General features: G+C 30.8%; 1 protein-coding gene across 1 annotated transcript; it reads right to left on the bottom strand.

The window, feature by feature from the left end:
- Positions 1-2,693: 2,693 nt before the first annotated feature.
- On the bottom strand, positions 2,694-14,716 carry LOC119835921 (ras-related protein Rab-21). The gene is made up of 5 exons (XM_038361050.1): positions 14,538-14,716; positions 12,741-12,879; positions 9,850-10,017; positions 7,499-7,617; positions 2,694-5,853 (listed from the first exon to the last, which is right to left on the bottom strand). Exons 2-5 carry the CDS (start codon positions 12,870-12,872, stop codon positions 5,643-5,645), a joined length of 630 nt encoding a protein of 209 aa, XP_038216978.1. The 5' UTR covers positions 12,873-12,879; positions 14,538-14,716; the 3' UTR covers positions 2,694-5,642.
- Between the last annotated feature and the right edge of the window lie 1,224 nt (positions 14,717-15,940).

The following is a 15,940-nucleotide window of genomic DNA, read 5'->3' as shown; positions in this document are numbered from 1 at the left end:
AAGTTACGCTATTTGTATGTCTTACAAAATATTTTTATGAATGTAATATGCTTTTTTTCTTCCTTTCCGTATATTTCGTCTATAAATACGATTAATAACTCTAAACTCGTAACGCTCATATTATTTAAAAATAAAATCATTTCCGCAAATATAGAAATTGTTTCGGACGATGTTTAGTATACATCTTACTCTGTAAATTCATTCTTGTTCGTTGAAAATGCATTTATTATAAGTTTTAATCCACGTGTATGATGCATGAAACTGTCAAAGTGACGTTTCACGCATATGTTTTGTGGAAATTTATACGGAGTTGATTAAAATTATGTAAATTCATATAAAATGTGCAGTTTACTCAAATCGCACTATGTTCTCATAATTTCCAATAAAAATGCATGTTTTAAATATTACTAAAGCATCTCTCGTTCATATCAAGATGTATAAAATTCGGTAATGGTGTCGGTCAAGTGTTGTTCGTTAAGGAAATGCAAAATGATAATGGGCTATATAATTTGCAATTTGTTTAAGTGGATATTGTTAAGGCTGTAGAAATTTAGATTTGGCGATCCGCTAGAAATACTTGTGGTCATTATTATTGTATGATAGGTGGTTTTATGAATCTGGCCTGTTTCTATAGTGGCACAGTATCAAAATAAGCATAAAGCAGCTATATATTTTTCTTGTATTTGTTTTGATTTTGTCAATTTTACGTTCATTTTAAAGGACATTATCTAAATAAATGAAAAAAAAAAATAGGTGATGACAGTAAATAATTAATAGTGTACCTGTTTACACCTAGCCATATGAATACTACTAATACTGGAAACTGTTTTTTCCTATTGTATACATAATTTTCTTTGAAGTGAAGTAAAATTGATTAAATGAACACGTAAATGCAATTTATATCAGTAAATTGATTGATGCTTACAGCAATTTTTAAAAACCTACTAATTGTTAATCCATTAAATACATTCTCATCATTATTTAAAATTAATTCCAAAAAAAAAACAGACCCGCTCAGTTGAGCACTTGGAAAGAGCGAATTAGACGTCATCCACATAATATATTCTGTTTGAAATAAACACATACTTAATGTATGTTATGATTATTGTGTGCGTGCTTTTGATTAGTTTTGTTAATAGTGGGGAACGTTATTTTGTTATAGTGGTCGGATTGCTAAATCTATTTAGTAGAAAGTAATAAAATATTGTTATCAGTTATTGTTGTTTTATTTTAATGAATTAATTAGCGAATGGCTTTAACAGCGAAGTTTTTATATTGTGTGCATTATTTTATTCGTATTTGCATAGCGAGTGTTTTATTTATGGTTTTTCTACATAAACTTATTATAATATGATAAGGCTTGTTAGTTCACATTTTCACACCATCCACAAGAACGATTGAACGGATTTTAATGTTTGGATTTTTGGACTTGTGTTCGCTGCGAAAATAATGGTTATAATTTGTAAAACTGACATAAAAAGTGAAGCCGCGGAGCCGGGGCGAATAGCTAATAATATAAGAAGTTGAAAATGCTATATGATTTTTTGAATGTTATGGTTATACTACTAAACCGATTTTGTACACAAGTCCACAACAAAATAAATTATACCTGTGGGTCATAGGTTATATAGTTTAAGATTCATTCTGATTTGACGTTGGCGCAGCTATAGCGAGCGGTAATGAAATATAAATAGGTACATGAATTTATGTTTTTGACAAGATGCAATGTCCCTTTCATGTGCCTTGGACAAGTGGTTCATACGTGAGCACCGAATCACTTTCTAGACTTTAGACATTATTGGTGGAGGTTGAATAAATGCAATGTCGATGTGGCACAGCCTGAAAATGTTGTCCTTAGTGCAATCTATAGTTTCATGCAATATGCGATATTATCTTAATAATAATTTAAATTTTGTTTGATCTATTAAAGTTTATTTTTTAACTGTGCACATTTTCTAATTTATAAATCTAAGCGAATTACATAACAGCATGCGCATATGTGTATACACAAATAAAATAACCAATATTTAACAAAACCTTTATTAATAAATGATACAATATAACCATTACAAGAAATTCAAATTGAAATAACATAATTCCTTGTTAAAGAAATGTAATCTACGAACATTATTCACATACGAGTCTTAACAAATGATAAAAACGAATCCAGTATTTATTTAGTTTTAAAATAACATAATGCTTTGCGAAGACAATAATTTGTATCAAAATAAATTGTAGCAGTAGATTATTCAATGAATATATATATAACTGTAAATTTACTGCATATTTATTAAGGACATGACTCGTGTGTGAAATCGTAAGAAAATATAAAATGAAGACTAGTTAAAATAATTATATGAGGCTGTGGTCAATACAATTATTAATTAATTTCATCTTAGGCGATATTGAAAACGTAGTATAAAACCAGTCTAATGTTAAAAAAACATTCAGGTAGAAATCAGAAAAAATGGACCACAGTTATATATGAGATACATATTATATAATCACAAACATGCGTGTCAATAAAGAATTCAATTATGAATTAATTATAGTGTGACATTTAATTTAAATATTTGATAACATATGATATTAATATGTATAGCAGATAAATAAAAAAATTCTTTTTGATGATGTTATCAAGATGATGATGATTTGGGGAGAAAAAAGACAACAGACATAATTCTATTTTTTATTGACACAAGTTATACATAAACTTACATATTTACAAAGGTAAGAGTTACTTATTACTATAAGTTACACTACATGTGAAACATAATTTTGAATATAATCTATAGTGATGTAGAAAAACTAAAGAACCTTTGAAATAATTTCTAAAATACTAAATAATTAGGACAAACTACTTTTAACGGGAAGTATTTTACTTTCAAATCAAATAATGATTTCAATTAAATTATTTCAAGACACGAAATAACTAAATTCGACAGTCACAATACATAATCATAAACTGTACTTATTGCAAGCGAATGGAGCTACGAAAACATAAAAATTTAAGTCAAAACTGTCCCAATATTGAATTCTATACATATTTAACTACTAGCTATTGAGAAGACTAAAATTACTTTAACGTTGAATACGACACCAAATAGAATATCTGTACGAGCCGTTTAATAGTTAAATATAATGCCCTCTAATTTTATCCAACGTAGAAGGAAAAAAAGAGGGAGTCCTCGAGGAAACGATAGATAATAAATTAGACATTTTTGTGTTAATTAGTTTCCTTGTCATAAAAGAAAAGAATTTCATCATTTCGTGAGAAGAGTGTTTGCTTAGCGAGATATTATTATATCAGTAAAATAGGCACTTTAAAGAATGAGCAAATACGATTAAAATTTATAAACTTATATAGAACCTCTACCATCGACGCTACGAGTGTAGTAATGTTATTATTTTAACATTTAATAATATAACAGAAAAATATTTATTTCATGTTATAGTAGACATATTATAGAATATACAAGACGAATTTCTTTAAATATGCCACAGCTACCCTATATCGTGTTTTTAAAGAACTATAAAAAGATAAATTTAAATATGATAGTTTTTATGAAAATATTTTATTTATAGATCATAAAATTCATAACATTAATACTTATTATAAAAATGAATCTCAAATTGCATCACGTCCTTTATATATATATATATTATATATAATACACACATACCTAAGGTGATATAACTTTTTACACGATGTAAGAATGCCTATCAATAAAAAAGTTACTGGATAACAACATAAATCTCTATCTCTTACATCAAAATCAAAATAACAGACTTTAAACAGAAACGACCGTTAAAACTCCGATTCGATATTCCAACATTGATTTTAAACTCTCCCCTTACCTACCTACTAGTACCTTTCAATCCAACGCATAATATATAAAAATCCTTAAAATGATATAAGTTGGTGTACCATCCAAAATATAATTTTTATAGTTTCGTCAAATATATCTAATGAAAAATAGTTTAACGACGCAATGAATTCATTTTTATTTATGAAAGATATTCATAAAATACAATATTAGACTAAACATAGTATAATTGTACTAACTACTATGCGTTTAAAGTTCTATAGATCATTGTTATTTCTTGTGACCTACCATACGATACAATAACCCTAAATATATTTATTTAAAAACGACAATAAAACTTAATTTTACTAAAGTCACATGCTACCTGTGTAAAATAAGTATTATCTAATATAAGGAAAACATTTCATTAGACATTCTAAAAGTCGAAACGCATAGTAGCTCACTACGTCGCGTTTAAATAACTGAAAACAATTTAAAACAGTATATCATCAACGAATAATAATAAAACTCGAGTCCTAATATCAAGTACAATGAATAACACTTTCGAAAGACCCTTTATTTTCTAATTGAAGTTAAACATTGGCATACCTATATACCGCTAAGAATAACATGACATTAAATTTGGCAAAGAGAAATGTATCTCTACCAGAATGAATATTTACAACTAGGCACACATATCACAAGCTTACTGGTCCGGAACAAGAAAACCACATATATAACGTATTATATATATCAATAAATTATCACTAAACACCGATATATAGTTAATTCAAGTCAATTCCTTTGAATAGATGCATTTGCGTTTAGTTTAATACCTAGAGGCTAGATTAGTGCGACTTAATATAGAGATGTCTAACTTAGTAACAATAAGTGGTGACTAAAGTTTAATTATTAATTTACTTCAGTAGATGCAGTTCGATACCAATGAACACAATAGTCGTGTGAAGAATATCTCGAATGCTTTACACTTTAGAAGGATGTTTCATTCAATATTTTCGATCAGCATTGAGAAGACAGAATATCTTATAAGAATCTCCTATTCGACTTATCTTAAAAGAGATGGAAGTAATTTTAAATGTTTGTTCCTGATAATTTTTCTACCCTATATATAAGACATACAGTTTTATTAGACATATAGTTTTATTACTATTTTATAACATCGTAATTAGCGATACAAAAATGAGTAGAAATTGATTGGACAAAATTGGTAGTAGTGCTAAAGCACAGAAAATCATAAATTTACTTACATGTATAGTACATTCATGTGACATAAATAAATCAAATACATTTTATTACAGTTTAAGAGCTCTTTAATAAAATGTGACTTCGTTGTAAAATTTTGTTCAAACAGTAATTTCGAATATAAGACAATATGAGACACCTTATATGTAATTTAGACTCATAACATATGTATGTAAGTATTCTTATAGCTTTATGCGCGTATGAAATATAAATTCATTATGAAACATTCATTGAGAATAAAAGTGCATATAAATAGATATAACTATTAAGAAATATACGAATACAATATGTGATGTTAAAAAACACTGAAATTATTTAGTGCTAATAATTAGTTTTTGATCAATAATAGATGAAAAGTTAATAGACAAAAATTTTGCCTGAGACTGGCTATTCAGCTGCTTCTAGAAGCGAACAGAAAGTTCTAGAAAGAGTGCAACACGTAAAATATGACTAATGTCGAGTCCAATCACGCAAAGTACAAAACCGAATCAACGAAACGCGAGGCAACAAATATCATTCACAAGAGAACCATCATTACATAGACCTCGATTGTTCCTCAACGTTCCCGATTACCTATGTACTCCGTGCGCCGGCGCAGCATGAGCTCGGGGCGGGTGCCTCGTCGTCCACCACCAGCACCCTGGAGCTCCGGTTGGCGTCGGCCTGCGAGTTCTGCTCGAACCGCTCCAGCATCTCCCGGGTTAGCTCCAGGAACAACTCCTCCACCCCCTGGTTCAGTTTCGCTGACGTGTAGTAGTGTTTCGCACCGACCATGTTTGCGTAGCTGTAAAGTACCATTGTATCTATCATTACGGTTTAAAGAGAAAGCGCTTAGGAGTACAACACCTATGATCTCGTAAAAGTAAAATATATCAGTTGTCACAACTCAACAATAAAATTCTATTGATGGAAACGACATAACAAAAGTTTGCGGCGGTAGCCTTTGCCTTCCCCCACATATAAGGGGAAACTGGAATATTTTTTCTTATTTCAAAATAAATTTTCGATAAAGGTTATTAAAAGACTTTTTGTAGGATTAGAATACATCGACTTAGTATAACTATTTTAAAGAAATAAAGAAATAGCGTGTTGATAAAGAGTAACGGTAAGTAAACGTAGTTACCATTTCTCTTTACTAAAGCTATATTGTTCCACTACTCTATGAAGGACTCCCAAAATTCCTTGCGGGCTTTTCTCTATGTTGCATGAGTTTTTTAAAGCCCGTGAATATGCATGTAGGTGAACAAGTATTAAAACACTTATAGTCAATGCATAAACGCCAAATAATCACTTATTCACCAAAATAGTTATCTATCAGATATTATTATGAATGTGCTTTAGTCTCTAAGATTTATTAAAACTCAAATTTTCTTCACATATACATATATTATACCTTCAGTGGTAATGTGTAAACATTCTTTCTAAAGAGCTAATTAAAACAGTTTACCTAACAGTAATCTATACATTCTATAAACATAAAATATCCTCAACAAAACATGTAGCGATAAGCAAAGACACATCATAGGTATCTTATCTGATGCACGAATTTCTAAAAACAAAACAAATTTACATTCCTTTCAAGGCAAAACATATTAAAATTCATAAAAAAAACGTCACTTTATGTTTACGTATTGCTGTAATCTATTTTTAACACGCTTTTTTTAGCATCACCTGTATGATTGCATGTTTGAATGTTACATTCCTTTTAACTCGATTTGGACCCACTTTAAACGGACACATTTAATTCTAACTTTGTACATTTATCAAGGTATGGTGACAACAGAATAATTACATGAGTTTATCTTTATTCTAAATAGAAATTAGGATCGCCAGGATTAGATATTTCAATAACGAAAATTCTCAATCCTGCAACTATTACCTAAACGTGAGAAACAATAGAGATTTAACAGATTAATACATAGATAAAACAATAACATTTCTAAACATTGATTCAGTTTAAGTTTTACATATGTTCTAATACGAAAAGTAAATATACTTAAAAAATCTTATGTACTAAAAAACTATTTTTATCAATCAAAAAGTAACGTGGTTAAGAAGATGTCATAATAATTGATCGAGTGTGTGCTGACAAGTCACTCGACCGAGATGGCCACTGGATCGGAGCAATGCGTAAAGAGAGCACTAATTGGAAGAAATTAATTGGCAAATATTATATTGGGCAGCGTCTGGATCTAGAAGATATCAAATAAAATAAATAAAACATATAGATACATAGACACGATAATTTCCAAAAAACTAATGATTTAGTCCATTTACTTATATGCTTTAGTACTCTCCAATGCTATGGTCTTTCGAAGAATAAGCCTAATTCGTTTTAAGTCAGTAATGAAACAATCAAAATCAATTTCATTGGGAAAATGGAAATTATATAAGAATTATAAGGAGTGTACTTTCGGATTATTTTTTACCTTTCAGCTTCTTCCAGAGGCACCGTCCTTTCGTGCTCCAGGTCTATTTTGTTTCCAGCGATCACCAGAACAATGTCCGAGCCAAGCATTTTCTTCAACTCCTTGACCCAATTTTTTACCTGAAATAGCCAAAACTGTTTTTAATTGATTTCAATTATTTTCAGAATTGAGATGGTGCAATACGTCGTCTACATTAAATAAACATAAAATATTAAAATCGTATTCTATAGATTTCATGGCTAAGTCCTTTCGAGATAATGTTGATTGTAAGATGTTTAAGGTAACTGAATGACGAAACGGGTTGAGTATTTAACGTATGTACGTATGTACGTTCGAAAATCAGTTAAGTCTTCCGGCCTTAAAATCTCTCAACCCACTATTTTGAAGAAATAAAAGAAGTCTGCTGGAGCATGTTGTGATGTGGTGAGATTTACGTCTGCTTCCATATAAAGATGTACAGAAAATAACCTGGTGCACTCTCAATTGCTTCAAGATAGTGGGTTTACTATAATTTGACATTTTCAAGACAGAAAAGTAAAGAAAAAATTCATCCCAGTAGAAATAATTGAACAAATTTGTAGCTCGACTTGCGACCTGTAAGTAATGGTCTCCTTTATCCACCTTTCCTATCCTACAATACGCTTAACTTCCATTCTAAAAATCTAACCTATCAATAATGTTTAACAGGAATGGTTGGCTAGCATAAATTAAGGACATACTTTACGTATGAGAAGTTTATTTATTATTTCTTTTTGTATGTGTTACATAAAATACAAACAACGTTCCGAGTGAATACGTGTGCGAAAACTCCATATATATATCACAAACAGGATGACATCAATTGCGAATGAATAGAGCAGAAATGCTTCGTGCGTTTTAAACTAAATGAAACGTAATTCAATATACAAGTAAATCACTACTAAAAATAGTGTAGATATTTGAAGTCTTTTGTCTATCATGGACCATACTCCAATCTAAATTAATATGCACTACTTGAAATGTCGTTCTAGAATTTGCGTTTTTTCTTCATTACTGTTCAATATTACTAAAATAATTTTTTGGTGTTATACATGAACTCATTTATAACACCGTAAAATTTATTTTTTGGATTCGTATATGCCACTTGAGACAGTTTAATTGAAATTATAATAATAATATAATAAGAGATGGCCGAGGTACTTCTTTCGAAAAATTGCTCATTGTTAAAGCAATTTTAATTAACAGGCGTAGTATAAGTCAATCGCATTTCTGAGATCTCGAACATTGAGCTAATTACAATCCTGCCGATATTTATTTACCAAGAAAGCATGTAAGTCTTCTTTCTTCACCTTGTTATTGTAAACTTGTAATATAATGCGACATAGCAAGTCACCGCAGCAATGAAACTTGGTATTTTTCTATTGCGAGTTATTGTTCATAAAGGAATTGTAGCCAAGTATTATAAAACTATTTCAAAGGATCTGTATTGTACGTGTGTTACTTAGAAATTTTCGCTGGAAGTAGGACACGAAGAATGAAAGCAATTGTCGACATACATTTCGCTTTGAAATATATGACTTTAAACTTCTGGAGAATGTTCTTATTTGAAACTCTCGATCTTTCCACAACTATGAAGTTGAAATCGTTTCAGGTTGTAAGACTTTGAAAATATTATCAGGACACACCGCACCGAACTTTGAACTTAACTAGAAACGCGATAGTTTGGTGATTTTCTCGTGGTTATCATCGTCTCGGATCGTCAAAATTTTAGATTATAATGGGATTTTTTGCTTCTTTCAATGGCGACTCTGTACAAAACTTTGGACTTTCATCGGATCTTAATAAAATCTATAAATTATATTTGTGCATTGTACAAATAAACAATAGTTTACTTAGGTTACAATAGTTTAATAGGGAGCAGATGCAAAAATGCATCTGTCCCGTAACCCACTAGGGAATAACTGCTCGCGTCTAATTATACGCATGGGATTGTAATTATAAACATTCTCAGGTCCGCGTGAACCATAAACGTACATGCTGCATGTTTTATACAATTAAATTGTACGTTTGTTCCACGACAGTTTAATTTTTAATAATCGACGGATTTCATATTTATAAATCTTTCATATAGAATATAATCACGAATTCCGATGGTAAAACAAACGCAGTCGAAATGACCAAAGTAATATGGCTACAACTTCCCTATGTAAAGTAAATTAGATTTTATCAATATCGTGATAACGTTAAAATTACCACGAAATTATATAAATCATATAATCCTCCAAAATAATAGAGTCTTGATTGCAATTACTACCATCATCAATTCTAAAACATCTAAAAAAAATGTACTCTATTACATATTGAACCATTACCTTTCCAAAGGAGTCTTCATCAGTAATGTCATAGACAAGAATGGCGCCATTCGAGTTCCTATAGTAGATGGGTCCTAGAGCGTGGAACTTCTCTTGGCCGGCCGTGTCCCAGATAGAAAGATTAATCCTCTTGCCATTTATATTCAGCTTCTTGTTGAGGAACGTCGCCTGTCGGATATTAAACTATTATAGTATATAAAATAGATACATAGATGACGTTTGTACCAAGAGCACAAGAAATATATTAAAACAACAACATTCAAACAAATACGTAGGAAAAAAGCATAACAATAACAAAGGAAAATATATTCTTAGAGACCACGTTAACTCAGCATAAAAGTCACGTGTTGTGGAACACCGACGTTAACTTTTATGACGACGGTTTTCGGACAACACCTGTAGAGGGTTGGGAACAAAGGGAAAACATAGTAATACTTTATATTTGAGCGAAGCTGTATGTATGATCAAAAAGAAAACAATAAATTATAATAATAGACTATAACATTATATTACCAGGTCATCAGATCACAGAACTTATTTAGGATATAAGTTGTTAAGAGAACACATCGTTTCTAGCTTGAAAAATTGCAACTTTTAGTATAGCTGAATTCTGAAGAAATCAAATCGCATTGAAGATAAGGGAAAATGTAATACATTTGCTGGAATTGTTGAGGCACTGCGGAGAAAGGAATGCAACAATCCAATTAGGAAAGAGATGAAGTATATTCTGATTCGAAGAATTCTGGATTGCTTTGTGAAATATTACCTTTAGTTACCTCCACAGCATGTTATATCAAGAAAATGAACTGCACTTTACTTGATGAAAATGCAAAATTCTTTACTGTGAAGAGAATATAGATATATAATACTTTTTTTTGGATATACTTAAAATCATTTCAGTTGAAACCGTACTATGACATTATTTGAAAAACTAACACAATCAGGAACTAATTGAAAATCTTGAATCACGATCCAATGTAGACTGAAATGACTTAAGAGAGAATTGTATATAAACCTATAATTACTAGGCTCACCCAATGGTCGGAATACCTACACCATGCATATTCTAACAAATCCCATCAGCGTTCCGCTGCAAATCGAAACTACACTATATACCACGGACGAAGTCGGGCATGACAACTAGTAATATTTAATTCTGAAGCTGTGGGCAACAGCTAACTTTTAAAATGAAAAAAAAAATAAATAAATTACTGCAGAGGCACAGAACATTTCGCACATATTTGTGTATTCCATATAAGCGTAAGCGTTAGTGGTAGCTCAATGGTTACGATCCCGGATTCCAAGAGAATAGTCGATGGTTGTATGATGTATGATGGATGGTACCGCTCCAAAAGTAGCAGGGTATCCATGAAGTACGCGAGGAAATGTTAAAAAGGGATGATGATGTACCCTTTAAGAAAATCACAGATTTTTATGATACATATGTAATGTAGTTTATGTGCCAGAATAAAACAGAAACAAAATAAATGGCGGCACAAATAACGGCACAGCTATTATAGGTAAATATAAGTGGGATGATACTCAGAAGGTAATTAAATTAATTTCTTGGAAAGCAGAAACTGTTTTAGCCTACGTGGGTTGATGTATTGATCTGTGAGCCAATGGATAATAACTGTAGACGCCTTATACATAGTATTTATTTACTGCGCAATATTACTGTTGACAGAAGCATGAACTTACAGCTTTTATTATTTGGCTAAGATCTGGCTGTCGCGAACTTTTGCCCTGAAGTCTACATTAATAGTATAAAAAGAAAACTTTTGTTTTTTTGTATGTTTGTAACGTTTTGAGGCAAAACCAATGAGTCGATTTCAAAAATTCTTCATCCTTAGAAAGCTGCAATTTCACTGGGTGACACAGACTATGTACCAAAGGCGAAGCCAGGGAGAACGGACTATTAAATTATTCCCGATTTGAAAAATAAATTGTAGCTATATTAATGAATACTTATACCAATATAATAAATGTGAAAGTTTGTAAGGGTGTGTGTGTGTGTTTGTTACTCTTACACGTAAAAACAACTGTACCAATTGCAATGAAATTTCGTACGTAGATAGCTAGACAACTGGAATAACACTTAGGCAACTTTTTATGCCGATATTCCGACTGGATACAGACGCGGGTGAAACCGGGGCGCAGCTAGTTGTATATATATTCCAATGTAACACAACTATTTTGTCATGCAATTTAAAGCTGTAGTTAGAGAAAATAAGATTCAACCATATAATTCACATTTAGTGGAAAGCTAAATTATGACTAATTATTATAAACATCTTAAACTAGTTCAAAGCTTTGCTATAATTGTGAGAATGCCACAGTTACCTGTACCAGCATTTTGTTTCACAACTATAAATAATCTCCATTTCATATAATGAGAATATATATAAGTTTAGTAAATAAAATAAAAAAATATGATATTTGTTCGCACTAAACCTGCTTCTACGATGATTTATATTGTATTGATAAATCTCAAAAGTAAAGGTTTATTTCGCAAAACAACCTAAAAGATGTGACATAATTTTAATTAACAAACAAGTAGTGAGCTTTCTTAATAATAAAAACGTAAACTAAATAGCCACATTAATTAAGAATGAAATAATCCACCTCATAATAAAAAAGATTGGGGTTGTTTACTTCTATCTAAGTACATCATAGTTCTATCTTAATTTAATATATAAAATCTGGATGCTATTGTTATAATAAAAATTTAAATACATTAATTTGTAATTGGTGTATGTAAGTCCACCCGTGCAATGTTTACTTTAAAAGAATTAAAAGCCAGATTCTTAAAATCTGTATTGATAATTGACATAAAAAAATTGTGTATAAATCATTAATTTAATAAAAACAAAGCTATGAAAATGCATTACCTGAAGAGTAGTGAGGTGTTTATCGTTAAACTTGTCTTCGATGTATCGTAGCAGTATGGACGTCTTTCCTACACAGCCTTCGCCCAGTAGGACCACTTTGAAGTTGTTGATGCCACTTGGTGAGTTCGCCATTGTCGGTCTTGAAGGTTCAATGTTAAGGAAATTTGAATATACATTGGGTAAACATGTTTAAAAATTGTTTTATAATTTGTGTTAATGCTCAACTGGTTTGTTAGACAGTTAAAAATGCTGTGTTTTTTATGTGGGGCAGATACACTATTCATATGTTACACTGATCTATTTTCTTTAAAGCCAGATACATGGATGTAGCTAGATAGTAATTTCAGGGAGGTTCACTAAAGTGATACAAGTATATATGTATAATTGTTATAACACAGAAGTAAGTTCCTGTAAGGATTTTGTTAAGTCCTTTATTGAGTAGAGTAACTGAATAGCTAAATAAAAAAAAATAAGTATAAGTTGCACAACAGCTCTGCTGCACATATTAAACTATAATATCTTAACATTCAATGGGGGAGGAGGTGGGGTAGTAGATTGAACCTCTAAAATCGACCGATACTACTGACTAACTACTACTAACACAAAACCCAGGAGGTCTAAATCTAGCAAGGCATTACAAAGCCTGCCTAAAACACACAATTAAATTAGGAATGCAACAGCCCTATCTCAACTAAGTCAGTTGTATGTATCTCTGTTTTCAACGATTCTATTTTTTCCTTACTTCAATCACACATTTTAAATAATACTATGTAGTGAACTGTTCGGACTGAATATCTTGACAATTAAGAATTTTCCATAATGGTATACAGTTTATAAATTAGTTATATGTTGAATTGCAGACGGCGGACTAAAATTAAGTACTAACTTCTCAACAACAATGAATGTTATTTTATATTACATAAGTGACATATTGATATGGTGATTCAAGTATTTACAAGTTAACATTAGTTAAATACAGTAAATGTGACCGAATAAAAGTATTCTTTAGTTAAAAGGTGATTAAGCCTCAATTTGGTCTTCGTATTATATTATTTTGTAGTGAAATGTTGTGAATTATCATAAAGAATGTAGGGAATTTACGCAGATGATTTAGCTAAAAGTTATAACAACATTACACTCAATTTCTTTGTTTGTAGGAATTTTACTTACAGCTAAAGGCAAATCTATAATGAGTATAGCTATTCAAACTTATGTCTAGTATTATAACATTATAAAAAGTAAGATTGATAGTCTATTACCCGTGTTTATACTATTATATTTATACAAAGATACTAAACGAAGCTAAGAGTAATTTTGATTGTGTTAACTAACATCTCTTACACTACATATACAAAATTCCCTGAATTATATTTACTAAGAATTATTATTTACCTGTTACATTAAATTCATTTGCTACTTACATACAAAATTGTTTTTATCAATTTCAACAGAACAAATATGTTAACATTGTTGTTAGAATTATTGTTATTTGAAAGCGGTAGACTTAGATCTTAATAACCTTGTGTAATAATGAGAAATTTTCAATTATATCACTGAACCATAATCATAAACAAAGTAAATTATACTTAATTTACAACATCGAGAAAATAAATTCTCTACATAGGACTTAGTCTGCTTTTATCTATCCAGGCTTAAAACGTAAATACGAAGTTAAGATAATAGCAAATATTCGATTTTGTATGTCCGCCTTTAACGCCACACAATTTTTTTTTGTGCAAATGATTTTTTATTTATCATCTAGAAAGTAGAGGCTGGCTTAAATTGACTAATACTTACCAATAATTATTAACCGGTATGCAAAAGAAACCTTGGCAACTTTAAAACCCACGATCCGAGCACAAAATCACATGTAAAAATCTACATAAAAATCAATAGCTGCTGCCAGCTACAATAATTAGTACCTACAAGTTAGAGCAATGTCAATATTTCTCCCGTCGGACGTCCTGATATGATATGACAGATGACATTGAAATTTTTTACAATGTCAGCTTTGACACAACGTCGGTAAACAGTCATAGACTATACGTGCTTCATTGCTTACCTATTTGAATAAGAGTAATACAGACTATACTTATCAGTTATAGACCCTAAACTGCATGATTTGAATTCTATGAAAATGTATTATTGTTATTAATGCAGACATTTAGTTTGTTGTTTAATCAAAGAAAAAAGATTTCATTAATATTGTTTCCGAAAATATTTTTAGCACAACTGGATCTCGAATATCTGTTAAAATTACACCATATTTATGGCATAAGCGGTCAACTGAACTGGTGGTTCGCCTGATGGTAATCCATCACTACCCCCCATGAACATTTGCAGAATTTTAGCCTCTGCGAATGAGCTGGCCGTTTGTTAGGGAAAAGGGATAAGGAAAGGATTGACAAATGGAAAGAAGGAATGGATACCGGCATGTGCTAGCCCAATGCGTGCTGAATCCCACCTATACTTTTATTGCATCGATCGTTAGGGTCATAATAAATGATAATTAGGGAAATTTAATCCAATATTTAAAAAATATAATCTGATGTATCTTAGGTATTAGCTACAATAGGAATCATTGAGAAGATAATGTAAAATATAAATTTACTTTGATAATTTAGTTATGTCAAATCTATAAATTGCGTCGTCATTTTTGTCGTTAATATCAAAATGGGTGGTGGGCTTTTCTTGAGGCTGTCGCTGAATTTCTTCATGAACCAGTCTACTGCGTTCGTTGACAAATTAAATTGACCTTTCTCAACTGATGCTTCTGAACCATTAAATGTTTCGTCCCTAATGTTGTCTTCTCTTAATCTTATTTCTTCGGCTGTTTTAAAGTTCAAAAATTGGATTGTAGGTTCTGTTGGTAAAACAGTTGCAGATTCAACCACAGTGGAATCTATCGTCGATAATGTTGTGTTTGATTTTGAAGTTGCTGTCGAAACGGTTTTCAGGCGTGTAGTAATTATATTTCTTTTTGTTCTTTCCGTCATTGGAGATCCAAATGTTGCCTTGGATGTTTTGGGTCGTTTTGTAGATTTTGTTGTGCCAAGTGTTTTGGAAACTAACGTTTTTGTATCGGAAAGTATCTTTTTCGACGAGGAACTTCTTTTATTTGATACAGGTTTCGTTAAAGTTACTTTTAATTTTGGTTTTGTTTGTATGTCCAGCTTTGACGATGATTGCTTTGTCCCTTT

Source organism: Zerene cesonia, chromosome Z (assembly GCF_012273895.1).
Source record: "Zerene cesonia ecotype Mississippi chromosome Z, Zerene_cesonia_1.1, whole genome shotgun sequence".
NCBI classification, from domain to species: domain Eukaryota; kingdom Metazoa; phylum Arthropoda; class Insecta; order Lepidoptera; family Pieridae; genus Zerene; species Zerene cesonia.
The sequence above is the reverse complement of the archived record's forward strand: the minus strand, read 5'-3'. Positions and strand labels throughout refer to the sequence as shown.

Coding starts and splice junctions, on each gene's coding strand:
- LOC119835921 (XM_038361050.1), bottom strand. CDS start 12,872: ATGGCGAACTCACCAAGTGGCATCAACAACTTCAAAGTGGTCCTACTG. Junction 7,618..9,849: donor ATGAAGACTCCTTTGGAAAG/GTAATGGTTCAA, acceptor TGGCTATTTCAG/GTAAAAAATTGGGTCAAGGA. Junction 5,854..7,498: donor CCTCTGGAAGAAGCTGAAAG/GTAAAAAATAAT, acceptor GGTACTTTACAG/CTACGCAAACATGGTCGGTG.